Source organism: Pygoscelis adeliae, unplaced genomic scaffold (assembly GCF_000699105.1).
Source record: "Pygoscelis adeliae isolate BGI_AS28 unplaced genomic scaffold, ASM69910v1 Scaffold137, whole genome shotgun sequence".
In the NCBI taxonomy this organism is placed as follows: Eukaryota; Metazoa; Chordata; class Aves; order Sphenisciformes; family Spheniscidae; genus Pygoscelis; species Pygoscelis adeliae.
In genome coordinates this window covers 207,718-223,143 of record NW_008825099.1, presented here as the reverse complement: position 1 = coordinate 223,143, position 15,426 = coordinate 207,718, and the positions used below count along the sequence as shown (strand labels likewise).

The 15,426-nt window shown below is 38.2% G+C and overlaps 1 protein-coding gene across 2 annotated transcripts in view; it reads right to left on the bottom strand.

Annotated features, from left to right (window-relative positions):
* MCM8 (minichromosome maintenance complex component 8) overlaps positions 1 to 15,323 on the bottom strand; it is a 16,542-nt gene extending 1,219 nt beyond the window's left edge. Inside the window, exons 1-17 of one of the 2 annotated variants that reach the window (XM_009327099.1) lie at positions 15,209 to 15,323; positions 14,930 to 15,004; positions 14,340 to 14,422; positions 14,014 to 14,163; positions 13,139 to 13,242; positions 10,934 to 11,132; positions 9,990 to 10,075; positions 8,303 to 8,454; positions 7,216 to 7,414; positions 6,326 to 6,356; positions 5,901 to 6,041; positions 4,015 to 4,156; positions 3,160 to 3,355; positions 2,667 to 2,880; positions 1,500 to 1,709; positions 815 to 891; positions 157 to 346 (exon numbers count right to left, since the gene is read on the bottom strand). In XM_009327099.1, coding sequence (XP_009325374.1) covers positions 157 to 346; positions 815 to 891; positions 1,500 to 1,709; positions 2,667 to 2,880; positions 3,160 to 3,355; positions 4,015 to 4,156; positions 5,901 to 6,041; positions 6,326 to 6,356; positions 7,216 to 7,414; positions 8,303 to 8,454; positions 9,990 to 10,075; positions 10,934 to 11,132; positions 13,139 to 13,242; positions 14,014 to 14,163; positions 14,340 to 14,422; positions 14,930 to 15,004; positions 15,209 to 15,323 — 2,364 coding nt within the window. The remainder of the gene's footprint in view (positions 1 to 156; positions 347 to 814; positions 892 to 1,499; positions 1,710 to 2,666; positions 2,881 to 3,159; positions 3,356 to 4,014; positions 4,157 to 5,900; positions 6,042 to 6,325; positions 6,357 to 7,215; positions 7,415 to 8,302; positions 8,455 to 9,989; positions 10,076 to 10,933; positions 11,133 to 13,138; positions 13,243 to 14,013; positions 14,164 to 14,339; positions 14,423 to 14,929; positions 15,005 to 15,208) is intronic. The other variant, XM_009327100.1, reaches the window with a different exon arrangement.
* Between the last annotated feature and the right edge of the window lie 103 nt (positions 15,324 to 15,426).

The following is a 15,426-nucleotide window of genomic DNA, read 5'->3' as shown; positions in this document are numbered from 1 at the left end:
AAAGAGTGTTCACCCTAAAAGCAGCAAACACTGCTTATTCCTGTTCATTGCAGAGAGCCACAACAGATGTGCCTTTTCCACTTCCCATTTTGCAATAAAGAATTTTGACTGGTCTTGCAGTTTGTTGTCAAAGAAATGCTTGATTTCCGAACTTACTCGTATTTGTAGCTCCTTCGCAATCTGTCGAAGCTGTTGCAAGTCAAAGAGATTGTTGTAAGTTCTCTCTGCAATACTGTTAAGGGCAGAAACAAATCTTTTTGCTTGTGACCGATTGCTCATCCCAGACCCATGCTGTGAACGTTCAAAGTCCAGTTTTCCAAACTCATCTGAGTAGGTTCCCAACATGCTAAAAATATATAAAAAAAGATCAACAGGAGGTAAAAGCAAGAGTGCATTAATCTGCTTCCTGAAACATAACTGCTTGAGAAAGCTTTCAGAAGCCACATAGGAAACCACCCCCGAGTAAGAAAGTCACTATCTAGGGAACCTAGACTAAGCATCTGTCCAAATCACTTTTGAACTTAAGTTGTTCAGCTGCAACAGAGAGTAATCACACAAGAGGAAAAACCTTCGGCAGCACCTCATGTCTAAATTACTGTGCACTGCTATGATGATACAACTCAAAGGTCTAAGTGATCATATTCAACTTAGGGCTGCTGTCAGTTTTTAAAGAAGAGCTAACAAATCTCAGTATTGGTATCATGGGCCTAAACTTGATAAAGTAATTTTTGCACTGTGTTTGTGTATCTGTATTTAAAAAAAGTTTTGAATGAATAGCACTGTGATACTTTATTTTTAAAGCAGTGTATATTACCTATATTTCATTATTTCTATTACATCCTCAGCATCTTCCTTGGTAGATTTCTCCCTTAATTCCAGCCTTGATCGTGCCTTAAAACAAAACAAAAAACCCACAAAGGTATATTTAAGATATATTACACCTGATGTGAAACTAGGCTACAATCGCCCTACAACAAGCACAAATTTTAGAAGCACAGAGATGGAGCCCGAGCCTGCAAGATTTAGAGGAAGATTCCTCTTTTTTTTTTTTCCCCCGATAGCGTTTCAATGTCATCTCCTTCACACTTGCATTATTAGGCTGTAGCTTGGAGTTTATTTGCTTTTTAAGAGTGTATTCTTGGGAAGCAGCAGATCACAAGTAGTGTTATTAAAGCATAGTGTTAGGGAAAACAGTAGCAGTTTAAGTTCAAGATGGGCAGCAGTTTGTCCCTGCCTGCACCTACTTTTTCTCCTTTTGGGAGAATGTGATAGATTCTCTTTCCACACCCTCAAGGGTCTTTTACTTTATAAGAGGCTTTAAGCATCAGTAGCTCTTAAGCATTTGTAAGTCTCTTGCATTGTCACTTTTTTTGACAGCTTATTCAGAGCTATGCTTTTCTTGGCTGTGTTTAAAAAAAACCCAACTTACAGGATATCAGTAGTAGTTTAGGAATAATCTCTTGGCTTTCAATCCCTTAAGTATTACACCTTGAATTTACCTCTGTAAGTCGAATCAGTGACTCTAGCTGCCTTGTCGTGATTGGTGTGCTGTCTATTCCTTGGTTCTGTTTCCGGAGCTCAAGGTAGAATTCCTGGAGGACCTGAGCAGCTTCTGGAGATAAATTTGGGTGAACGTACTGCCGAGCATATCCAACATACTTCCTCAGCAGCTGATGTGGAATGGCATCAAAGTTTTCTCCTGGTAAGATCTAACCCAATTACAATGAGCTTAGATTTCTGTCTGTCAGAACCCTATACAACATAAATTTTAACAGAAAATCTTCATCTTCTATGCTTTATCTGGTGAAACGCTCACTGTAAGGGCTTTAGTGCTTCATATATGAACTGTGTACTTAAAAAGTACATACACTATGCTTAGACGTGTAATTAAACACACTTGGCCATTTCAGAAAAAGTAGCCAAAGCTTCTCATTTGCAATGATAAGTGCCAAATATGACTTATCTACATCAATAATTCTTTCTCAAAAAAGAGAAAATCCAATTCTGCAATTGTTACAAGACATATCTCCACAGAAGATTAAACCGTCACTGCTGACATCCCATTTCCAAAAGTGCATGGGTTTAGCTCCAGCAGGGGATATGTCTCCCGAGACCTGGCATTTGACAATATCAGCCCTCAAACTGATCACTTAAGTTTAATAAGAAATATGCTTCCCCTCCTATAATCCCCAAATTTGTCATGAGTTGCAGATGCCCAAGGATTTGTTTACATACTGCTTTATTTGGACTCAATACTTCACAGCACATCATATTATATCAAATTATTATATCCAGTCTAGTTCTGTAGCTCTTTATTGAAATCTAATACAGCAAATTTGCTTTAGAGTATCTCACACAAAGTGTCTTCTCACTACCACAACTGAAAAAAAGCCAGCTCAGCTAATAAATTCTCTTCTGCGTGGAGATGAAGATGGCTTGAGAAACATTTTTAGCAGCTCCAGCAGGGTGGGTAATGTAGCTACAACAGACAATTGGTAGAAACTGGTGACTGGGGCCTTAAATGCTTCCTCTTCAGTTCAGAGCCAATTATCATGAGAAGAATGGGAGTGGGAGACCAAGGACATCTAGCAGGTCAGGGCTGCCAGGTGCCAATGCAAGGAACACCACAGGAAGGGGCATAGCAACAGTCACAAGACAAGTCCTACCTTTAGTCTTTCAAGCAGCGGTCGATCTGAAACAACTTCGAGAACAGAGCGATCCTGTGTGTTGGTACGAGTCACAACAGCGCTGCTGCATGCTGCCTGCTTTCCAGCTCGGATTGCCATCACGTGCTCAGACAGCAAGTGATCGTGATCTTCATTTGGGGTGTCCAGCAAAATGAAAACTAAATCAAATCTCGACAGTAAGGCACTCCCCATTCTAGAGCAAAGACAAGAAAACCATACAATGCTTGTAAAAAAAGTGGAAAAATTACAGCAACTCTGCTCCACTTCAAAGACATTTAGAAAGTCCTGTCCCATTCATTCAGAATAAATTAGAACAGCAATTTCTCTCTCAAAAGGTCATGAAAAATTGTTACAGTAAGTTCGTGTTCAAGCTCCAGGAAACTCAAAAGCAATTATATACAAACTACAAGACTGCCAGAAGCACCTGCTCCTGAATGTGAACTATACCAGCAGTGTTTCAGAAAGTGCTCACTTTAAGTTCTCAGACACTGTTTTGGCTTTGTTATAATGTCCTCCAACTGGGTTTGCTGCAGCAACAATAGACGTCCGAGCTGGCAAACTGCAAACAATGCCAGCCTTGGCAAGGCTGATATTTTGCTGTTCCATGGCTTCCAACAAAGCCTGATGCTGGTTTCCCATCTTATCAAATTCATCTATTCCACAAATGCCTGGAAGCAATTAACACAAGACAAAGACTTATTAGAAAACACATTAACTGATGGACAAGTGTATGCTACAATCCAGTGCTGATTGTACAATCTATCAGATTGTATGTTACAATCCATCAGAAGTCCAACCTAACGTCTTAGGGACTGCAGGAGACATCAGACCAAGTCTCCATTTTAGCAAGGTTTGTTTTCATTTCATGCTGCTGCAGCTGAACCATTATGAAGTTGGCCTGGCTCGCGGAAGCAGTGTCTTGATTACACATTAAGATGACAAAAAGCTTGTTAGCTTTTTAAAAATAGACAACAAATCTCATAAGCCAGCTATTTTTCAAAAACAGTAAGAATTCAGTAGCTGCCATTAAGTCAGATTTTTCATCAAGGATATCCTAGTTCTTTGACACATTAAGTAAGGCTGGTAGGTGAATTGCAGAACTCCAGTTTCCTACACATCCTAAGCCCTAGGAAAGCAGGAACCACCCCTCCAGAGAAGTCACTGGAGAAGCTCAGAGCCTTCCCAAGACGTGGAAAGTCAATATCATACTTCAAATTTATATTTTTAGTCCACAATTATGCAAGCACTGTAGTTAACCTTAGACTCGGCAGCACACACACACCCTCCATGTTCGTTCATACAAAACCTGTAGCATTACACATATTACCTTGATCTCCAAGCACTAAAGCACCAGCTTCCAAGGCAAAATCTCCAGAAGCGCCATCTCTAGACAGTGTAACAGTCAGGCCAGAGCTGGTAGAAGTATTACCACAAACATACACACCTCGAGGAGCAACGTTACACACTGCCTGGAAGAGAAAGAAATAATTTTTCCCTTCCCAAGGTGAAGAGTTTGATAAGCCTTATTCTAGAGAAACAATTCAAAGCAAACCCAAATTTATTTCCTTCTACTTAACGTGGCCCAACAGTAAAGTTATAACTCCTTGCAACCCCAAGAAACATACTTCTGCAAAACAGTAGAAATAACTTTGGTCACACTACTTGTACACAGCTGTGTCTACATGTTATCAAATCTACTAGGACTTTAGGCACAACTTTTACATTTCAAAGTATATTGAAACACTTGGGCACATGCTGTCCATCACGGAATTGCAGATATATAGTTTCTGTATCTTCAGACCCCAAGGTCTATTTAGACTAACATCTTGTCTGAGTGCCCAACACAAGCTGCTTTAAAGGAAGCATGCATAGTTCTCCCCACAACTAGGGGATGAAGGACAGTCTAGTCTTGGTCCATGTCTCTAGTATCCAGAAAGCAGCTTACAATTTGAAATATGAACTGCAAAAAGAAAGCACGGTAAGCTTGAAGAAATTTTACATAGACTGGCAAAAACACAGACGTGTTGCAGTTAAATTTGCCTAGAATACAGTTACCATAACTGGATTTTCCCAGCAAATATCTATAGTTACTGGTGCCTCTGTTTTATTTAAGAGATGACACCCAAAGCATATTTGTTCAGTACCAGATATGTGACAGGCACTGAGTATTGAATAAAAAAAGCCAACCAAACAAAAAAACTGGCTCCTGCACAACTTTGGTTTTCTCCTTGGGTTTTTTTTTTTTTTCCTGTGACAGTGATGACAGAGAAGCCTTGTCTCAGGGTCTTATCTGAGGAACAGATTACTAGCTTTTCTTGAATGGCATTCCATTATTTAGCAATGATATGAAAAAACAAATCATCTACTGTATGCTAGAGAGTCTCCATTCAATGAAAAATAATTTAAAAATTTGTTTGCCAAGATGCTTGCATAAAAATCCATAATTTTGGTTAAATTATTGCAAGTCATATCCTAACATAACATGCCCACATTAGAAAGACTCAGACTTTTTAAATGAGGTATGCAGTGCTGCAGGTCTAGGTGAACTCTGTCCCTCTTTCACTTCACAGTAACCATGGGAAAAGACATGGAACTTTAAAGCCATTCAGTTTAAGATTAAAAGATTCTATTACTAACTGATTTTGTCAGAGTCATGCAGAAATGCCCACCAAGATTAAAACCCAAGCACAGCAGCAGGTCCCTTTCCCAAAAAGCTGAGATCTGTGCTAGCAACATAGAAATAGTGTAAGAGCATGGAAATAAACCTCACAGAAGGTGAGTGACTTGGTATTTAAAGTTGCGTTACTTCCAAGAGTGTACTTATTTTATTTGGCAATGGATCAGCTCAAAGAAGATAGGACAGAATGAAACTCCTCACCAGGGAAAAGAGTTGGTGAAAAAAAAAAAAAATATAAGGGCAGGACAGCAAGTCTATACTTGAAAGCTCACAGGCTTGATCAAGTATACCTGCTTGGTAAGTGTTTTAACAGGCCTGATCCCTTCTGCAAGGCTCCCTGGAAGGAGAGGACAGCAGGGGACCCCTTTGGGTACTATCCTATATTTGAGGCATCCTACATGAAAAGATAGCTCCAGCCAGGCTCAAGCAACCCTTTGGTCTTAGTACAGCTATGCTACCATGCTTACAAGAAGTCAAGATAGCAAGGAATTAGAGAAAAATACACAATCAGACAATAGAAATAAATCAACCCATACTTGCAACATTTGACTTTTTCCTAATCCTGGATCTCCAACGACCAGAACATGTGGATCTCCTCGCACTGGGATTCTGTTCTTGTCATCTACAAACTTCTGACATCCTCCAAATAACGCCAGGGCCAAACCTGCCTTTACAATCTGTAGTGGTACATTATCAACACTAATAAGTATCTGATCATGGTGACCAGTACTGACAGCTCCCTATTATTGGTTGTATTAACCCTTTCCTTCTGGACAGCTGAACTTAGGTGTGTAAGACTGCCACCTCCTTGTCACTGAACGTGACTGTGAGTCACAGTCACCTGTAAATACAGTCCCTGCCCCTTCCACCCCCCCAGATAAGCTTTATAAATCCTTTTGGAGTTTACTGTGGCATAAACATTTCAAACTGAAGTTGCAAGCAGAGCTGTTAACTTACTTACCTCATGGCCATAGATTGCAGGACAGAGAGAGCTGAAAAACAAAGAACACTGAAAGATAAGGGAAATATAAATCTTGTATTACTATTAAATAATCACTTCTGTCTCCCTTGTCATATGATACCTCTGTAAACACATAAAACTTTTGGTTAGCTGTTGCTGAATTTCTAACAGAATCAGTTTAAATCAGCAGCATCAAATTTCTTGAAATTTTCAGATAACCAGATATGCTTGAAATAAGAAAAGCCTTTCATCTGAGTTCACACAAACACAGAGGAGAACCAGTTTCCCAGTGGTTTCTGCACCCATTCTTATCTTAATCAAGTAACTACCTGCAACCCTCCTTTTAAAGGTGCTAGTTTTGTGTTCTTTGACTCCACTGGGAGGACCCAAGGGACACTCCAGCTAGAAGAGTACTTCTTGGTCTGAACTGAGGGTCTTTCACACCCTCTGCTCAGTTCTCACACCTCTTTCCTCTGCTGTAGAAAAGCAGAGCAGAGAACAAGATAGTGCTTGTGAGTTGAATTTGCTCGGTGAGGAGGAAAATTAATTAATTGTGGGTGGGTTTTTTTGTTGTGTTTTTTTGTTTGTTTGGTTTTTTTGTTTGTGGTTTTTTTTTTTTTTTTTTTTTTTTTTTACACACCCGTGGCTTTCTGTCTCAGGGTTGAACTGAAACACTCCTAACTTCCCGGTATCCTTAAATCCCTCCCAGAGTCCTAACATCCCCACTGCAATACTTTCACTTCCTCCCAAGCCCCACGCCCACTAAAGTTTGTTAAATCTCTGTGGTATCTTTGCACAAGCTTTAAGGTTAGCGGTCACGTTTCTATGAAGTTGGTCATGCTCATTCAGAAGTCTAATCCTAGGCCCAGTCTAGATCTGACACAACTTACTTCACGATGAGCCTGAACAGATTTTCCTCAGCTTGAATTTCTTGAACAGCGTAAAGGTCTTTAAGTGAAAACTCCATGAAAGATCTTTGAAAAGTCTCATCATCAAAATTCTTTGGTTTTTGTCCTTTACTGTTGCTGACAGAATTTGCTTCAATGTACAACAAGAACATACACTTGTCATTCTTATTTTTAGAAGCTCCTGTTAGAAAAATTGAGAAAGGACGAAAGAATATTTTTTACATCATTAAGTACTGATGTTATTTACAAATGGCATAGGGTAATTAAAAAATACTAAGTACAGTCGTGCAAAATGTTCATATTTAGGTAACTGAACATCTACATTTTCAAAAATTGATGCAAAGTAAGTTTCTAGTTACATTTGTTCTTTAAGTTCCACCCATTTAGGTACACAATAAAATATTTTGCTGGATTAGGAGGGTATATGTGTATAGAGAGGATTTTCTCGCCGAATAAATGAAGTTTTCCAGGAATTTTAAGTTACATTATTCTAGTCAAATATAAGTTGAAAATAAAGTGTTTCCACTCAATATTTAGAGGAAAAAAATCCATAGTGCAGAAGAATTAAACATGTAGCTTAATAATTAATCATTTTCTATATCCCCCAATGATTACTGAGCAGAGAACGTGGTCTCACAGTAAACCAGTACTGCAGTTCTCTGCAATATATTCTATTACAGCCTCACTTGGGGGGGGAGGGGGGAAGGCATCTCTCAGAGACTTTAGGAAATAAGAATATCCCCCTTACATTAGTGGTCCAGAGAAGGCTTTCCTATCAGCTGACATACTAAAACATCTGATGTCAGACTGGCACTTCAGATTCAGGACCATAGTTGTGTATAGAGAGGGGGTTTCGCAACCCAGTGGACATTAGAGACAGTGTTCCTCTTGGACAGCACTGCCTCTGCCTTTTTCAAAATAACTCCTTGTTATAAAACTTTGGGAACTTCTGAAGAAATATACACTTAATGTGTTTACAACTTTGAGAGCTCAAATTAAGGGGGATGGCTGCTGTTGTTCTTGTGTAATCCTCACCCTAGGGAAAAGGTTCTCAGATGATGTATTTTACCTTCCTCAGTGCTTGACACCTTTACTATCCCTGTAATTGTGACCATATCTCCTGGGACGCAGCTGTCCACAAGATCTTGAACCAGCTCACATTCAATTGTGCGAGGGATTCGGCCCGCTTCTCGCTGATCATCTGACATGAGTTCTTGCACCCTGCAAAACACAAGGTGAGTGCACACTGTAAGCATTACACTTCCAATTCAATTATGGCATACAAGATCTGCAGCTGTGTACTTCCAACCAATCCTTTCCAAACTGAAAAGGGAAACGGCAGAAATGCCTTGACAAACACTAGAAATTGCAGTGCCGAATTTGGAGAAACAGACTTTTTCAGTTCAGACTTTAATAAATGGGTATACATTATGCATAAAACCCAGAAAGACAATAACTATGAACTCCAGAAATAATAATCAATGTTGAAATTCAGATCTTCTAGCACCGACGAGCATGTTCATGTAGAAATAATTACAGTACGTGAAATAAGATGGACCTCAAATACAAAGACATTATAGCCCTGATGAATCCTTAAACGGCATTTTAACACCAGCAAAACCCAAGAAATTCCTCAAACCATAACAAGAACAGTAGCTCATTCTTTGTATAGTTGTAAAAGGCTAGCAACTAACAAGTTCTTTAAAAGGTTCCAGTCTTGGCTCTCCACGTAGTGCTCTGATAGTTTTCCTTGAAGCTCAGAGTCAAGCTTTTCTTAAGAAGCTGCAATAAACCGCACCCTCTAGAGCTGCTGACAAGAATGTCAGCACTATTTTCTTAAGTGAATTTTTAAGTAACTTTTACCACAGGATGTTAATTAAAAAAACATTGTGCCAAATGACATCTAAATATAAGACTTCCGATACAGAGCACATGAACTTACAGAATCTGAACATAAGAAGTGGGGAAAAAGTAAGTAGAGTCCTTTTTTTTTCTCCAAGCTGACACCCTTACTACAGTAAGCTAACGGGATGGACAAGAAACAACACGAACTCTTCTGAACATATATTATGGTGCAATAGTAGGATCGTCATAGCACTGATAGCACATAGTAGGATGAAAGTGATGAAAAACAGATGCACTGTCCACCTTCCTACACTAACATTGTTAATTTCTGTAGAAACAGTAACTTGTTCCCCGTACCAAAGGTCTCAAGTTTTAGGCATACCTACTTGCTGATTAGATATAGAAAGTACATGAATGGGCAGGCACAGCACTATTTCCTTCTACCAAGTGTACCTTAAAGACTTGGGGACACAATCAATATCACTTCAAACTAAGGTTTTTAACCCTCAAATTTACTTTCAGTTCATTCAAGTCAACTGTCACAGCTGACCAATGTGATTTAATAGGGCTTTTCTAGCTGACTTAGAGCTCATTAAAAGGAATCATTAAATAATAGATGCAACCAGAAATGATTGTGAAAAGCTGCAGAGAGCACAAACTGAAGATTTCTCAGAGAACTCAGTCATGGTAGGAGGAATTTCCAAGAAGCTATTACATTGAGTAGGTTTAATATACAAAGTATACTAGAGCTCGGATAAAACAACTGCTTTGTAATACAAATTTTGAAGAGTGCTTGCAACAAAAGAATACGATTATTAAAGTTACACAGTGTAACATGGAATGAGCCATCCTGCCACTTTTTGACTACCCTGTTGCATTACATTTTTGTGCAGAAGGGAAGACATGCTTACTTAATAGACTGCCAGTCCACTGTAGTGGTTAAAGGAGAGCCTCTGTCAGCTGTGAAGGACCGTCCACAGCACTCAGGAACAAGGCACTGTAACAACAATAATTCTAATTCATTTTCAACGGTTTTTTAAAATCATAATTTGACATTGCCTTATTTAGTTTAAAAAAAAAAAAGAAAGCAAAACAATGCGATTCCTTAACACCATTTCAGGAGAAAAGCTAGTTAAATTAGGACTACAAGTTAGCACATGCATAATTAATGAAGAGCTATCAAGCACAGACACCTGAACCCTGACTCAGTTGTTCAAGCAAATACAGGTGAATTGTATGATCCCCTTGGTGAACTGGTTTGAGTTTTTGGGTGTTGGGGGGGAGAGGAGGGGGTGGATGTTTTTTTGTGGGAGTTTTGCTTGTTTGTTGAGGTTTTTTTGGTTGGTTGGGTTTTGTTGTTTGTTTTTTTTTAATATATACTTGCAGATGTTCCAGAGGAGATAATTTTTTCACTTGAGCACATCAGGTAACATATAAGAAAGTACCCAATTATTTTGTCTAAACTTTTTAAATCCAGATAAAAAACAGTGAAATTAAAATTGAAAGTTCTAAACAAAACCCACAAAAACCCCCAATCTAAGCATAGAAAACCACTACAGTGAGGTGGAGGAGGCTTTTTAAACATAACTGGTGAAATGGAAATTAAAAGAGATGTTTGTTTTCTAGATTGAGGGAGTTTCTACATACTGCTTTTGTTCAGCAAGATACAATTTTTTCAAATAACAAGGGTATGCAGTAATACAAAGTTGCCTTGTAAGTTTAATTTTTTCTAATGTGTCAGTTGTTTAACCTAGCTTTAAAGATTAGATTTTTTTTTTTAATACCAGTGGTACTGCTTTTTGTCAAATCACTACAGATAAGGGAAAAAGTATGAAGTTAAATGGTTTTACCTTACCTTAGTTGGAAGAATATACTTTCCATCAGGTAGAGGAACACTCTGAACATCTCCACATGTGCCACATACAAAAGCTAGCTTAGTGCAAAGAGGCTTAATGTTACTGACACGCACAACAGTACCACGCAAGGCAATATATTTTCCATAGCAGTTGGCCCGAACATTTTTCAGCTGAGTTAGCGGATCATAGTTGTACACCCTACACAAAAGTTAAGCATTAACATTTTGAAAGCTTACCATACATAAATGCAGAACAAAAAAAGCCCCCAAAAACTGAACAAAAAAGCCCCAAAACCCACCAAACCCAAACAAACAAAAAAATCCCACACCCAACGACAAAAAAAAAAAGTTTACACACCAATTATTAGCAGTAATCTAGAGCAATGATTAGAAATACTTTGTCTGTGGACCCATGGCATAGTCTTTGATTCCTGTTCTAGAAAGCAGCGTAACATTTAATATTCCCCAAGTATATATAACTCAACAACTGTACAGGTTGTTTATATAGTGACACCTCCCTCCTGTAAACAACTGAGACTAGCGATACAACAGAAATTACTTTATAGTCATCTATAACTGTCTCTTTGAATTATTTCAGATTAAGACCAGAGTTTAGACTTGCAATGCAAAAGGATAAAAGATTTATTATGCCTACACTCCAAAAGGAAGGGCGAGTTTTTGTGTTTCAAGGACATAAGAACCTGTCATCAGGTACAACACACTGCACCTTGTTAAGGACAAAATACCTAGCCAAATAGAATAACAAACTTTAAACAGAATCATTTATCATGGAATGGAGCTCATAAGATTGACTAGTCCAACACCCCTGCTCAAGCAGGGTTAGCTAGAGCAGCTTCCCCAGGTACATGTCCAGTTGAGTTTTGAACCTGTTCGCGGATGGAGACTACACAATCTCTCTCACCGTAAAACAGCGTTTTCTGGTGTTCACATGGAATTTTAAGTGTTTTAATTTGTACCCACTGTCCCTTGTCCTGTCACTGGGCACCAATGAGAAGAGTCTGGCTCCTGAAATCCAGGGTTTTCCCTGCTCCCTCCGCTCAGGACCCTGAATGCCACCATCTCATTGTTCAACCCTGCCTATGCTGCAGAACCATTTTAGGAGCATGACATTTTATTGACTTATTGAATACTTTCCTCTACAGGAAAATGGTCCGTAACTGTCTCTTAGAATTTGAAAGCTTGTATATACTTTTTTTGGCCACAGGTTCCTAAACACATTTCTACTGTATAATTAAAAGGGTGCAGTTTTATAATAATGCAAAACTTAAATATATCATAGTGTGACAAACCCCCAAATTAAATCCACCTGCCATGCCCAAACATGCTGCTTTCCCATACCAAACCAGCACCAGCAGGAAAAAAAAAAAAAAAGAAAAAAGAAACCAAACTCGAATAGGGCTTATACTCCTAGTCCCCCTCAGACTCCTGAAGTCTGAGATGCCATTACTTCTGACAAAGAAAAAAAAAAAAAATTGCCCTAAGGGCTTGTTTCATTAAGAACTGAAAAGGAAGCCACATTTTTAAAATAACAGTAATTATGATTCTTGTAAGTACATATTTGTTCAGAATTTGTGTAATATCAGCTTCTTCATTTCAAATTAAAGTTTAATTAATTAGAATTAATATTCTTGAGACTTTCTACTAGTAATCCTTTAATAGATTTAAGCTAGTATGAAATACACATCCTCATACACCACTGTCAAAAGATCCATACAAGGAATAATAAATATTACCAGTTGTAGTTTAGGTCCACACCCTCCAAATCAACTTCTTTACAAAGACAAGCCTTTTGCTAACAAAAGGCTAGATCGTAATGCCTTCCCAGGCATTCTCCAGTAAACAGCAGAAATTTAAATACATTTCTCTGGTTTTAATATGTGTTTCACAGAATAGTTGTTCTACTTATAAGTTACTTTTCTAATTATAAGCTTTTCTAATTATAAGCTGTTTGTTCAGTTTATAATCAGTTTCATGTTGCTTTTGTCTTCACAATGATAGTTTAGCCTTTGTCATAGTGAAGAAAAAAGCAAAATGTACACTTTTTCTGGAAATAGCTTCACAGAGTCAAGTCTCTCAATAAAATAAATACGTAAGCCTCCAGCACCATGCATGGACACTGACAACCATTAGACAAGAGGCAAATGGATCCTCCTGAAAACAAAACAAAGACTCAACACCCATTACCTAGCATGAATGAGAGGCACATTTATTATAGGTTCTCCATCAAGTGGTAATCCTTCCTGCGCCTGCAGCTCTGCAGCATACCTTTCAAGGTCCTTTGTTAGCACCTAGAGAGAACAGAAAGGCAGACACAAATGTAGTATGGATTCAATTTACTATTAAGTTCGATTACCATCCCTTATGATTAGACCACCTACTGAAGTCTAAAGAGCCCTCTGCTGTCCAGCGATGCCCGCTAAACAGTGTTTTTCTGCTTCTGAGCAGTTTTAAGCTTCATTTTAAATGGAAATATTTGTTGTGTTTGTTTCTTTAATTACAAAAAAAAAAGAATATATACAGCAATCTTTAATGCTGGTCAATGTGTGGAGTTTTGTTTGACTGAAGCACAAACATCTGAGAACTTGCCTGTCAACAAGCAGCGAATTGCTACTTTAAGAGACATTCAAAAGAGCCAGGAATTCTTGAATCTGCTCACCATTCACCCACCAGAATCTGCTCACCATTCACCCACCAGAGCCATGGTTCTGTTGCGTGAGGTGGGACTCACAGCACAGGTAACTCACAGTACATTTAAAAAAAAAAATCCAGAAATTAGAACTCCCAATAAGGAGTAACATGAATGTTAGAACTACACTTAGTTTTAGTCAACTGCTTTGATGATGAATAAGCAAAATATACCAAGACTAAAGCATTTTCAAAACATGATTTTGTAGGCCATACAGAAATGATGGAGAGATGGAAGAGTTTGAGTTTTGAATAAACAGTAAAATTCTCTAAGACAGAAAAACAGAGATTTGGGTCTTATAACATAATTACCTTTAAGTCCCACTGATTCTTTGTGAGGGTTATGCTTCTATGTATTAGAACATCATATTTACCTGATGAATTGCCAGACCCATACACTGCAATATTTTCTGAGGCATATCCCTTAATTCAGTAGATATATTTGGTATTGATTTAGTTAATTCTCTGTCTTGTATCAGTTCCTTATAATCCACAAGAATACTTCCTTTTCTTTCTATTTCATCCTGTGAAATATTTTAAGTTATTAAATACACTTCAAATTATAAACACAACACATCCAAATCATGTCATAAACATTTCCTATCTATGGTGGAGATTATTTTTGATGGAGAAAATACATAAAATCTGTAATGTTATTGTATCAACAATGCGGGGGGGAGGTGTTTTGTTTTGCTTTTACCTTATCATAAAGCTCAATGCGTTGCATGAAAAACTTTTCAAAGGCTTGAGTCTTCTGGACAAAAGGAGACTTGTCAGCATAAGCTAATTAGAAACATGTTGCATTAGTAATTGACATAAATAACTGCATTTCACAAAATAACACAAACAGGCGATTTGTCTTCCATTATTTTACTGCATTCCAAAACTGAGAAAGATGATAGATCTCTACAGTATCACAGTAGTGTTCTGTTATATGACCTGCTATAAAACGGAACTTTGTCTAAGATGACATAGGACAAGCACATAGGATCAAGAAAAGTACAGCAGAGGTATGTATATTCCAGTCTTTGATAGACTGCAGGTTTCATGTAGCTAATTGAACAGGTTTAAGAAAGATCACGTTTTATACTATTCAAGATTCCTTTCCAAGGCTTGGAGCCCACAGAGATTACAGTATGCCACAAGGCCAAAATCTCTACTGTGTTCATGTTTTTATATAACAAATATGAATCTCAGTTGCTTTCTGTTGAACTTATCCCCTCTACTTATAACCAATTCTAGAAAAAATGGAATAAAATACTTGCTAAATATAATTTGATCTAAAAATACCTTCAGAGAAATAAAGTTTCCAGCCCTTATAGGGAATAAACTGGTCCAACGTTGATTGAACTAGTCGAGATCTTACTACCAAAAAAAAAAAAAAAATTAAAACAGGGATTAAAACAATGTGGATACTAAAACTTTGCAAGTTTTATTCTTCAGTGATCTTTTAGAGCGCCAGGAGGCAACCAGCTGCAATCATCCAGTGCAAAAGTAGGTCAAAAGAAAAGTTTGTTCTGAAAGCATTATGGCTTCAGAAAACAGGGAGAAGCACAGGAGCTAGCTCACCAGGTTCAGGCATTCTTCTCCACTCTCCTTTCCGCCCTCTGCCTCGCCATCCGCCTCGCCATCCCTGAAAGCCTCTTTCCCGGGCACGTCCCCTGCCTCTGAGGTCCCTACTCATCTCACTCCGCAGGCGTCAGTTCGGGGATGTGACGGCAAATTGAGCTAAAGAGACAGAAATTTTTACCACAAGAGATTTAATTTAAGTTAGGGTTATTTGCCGG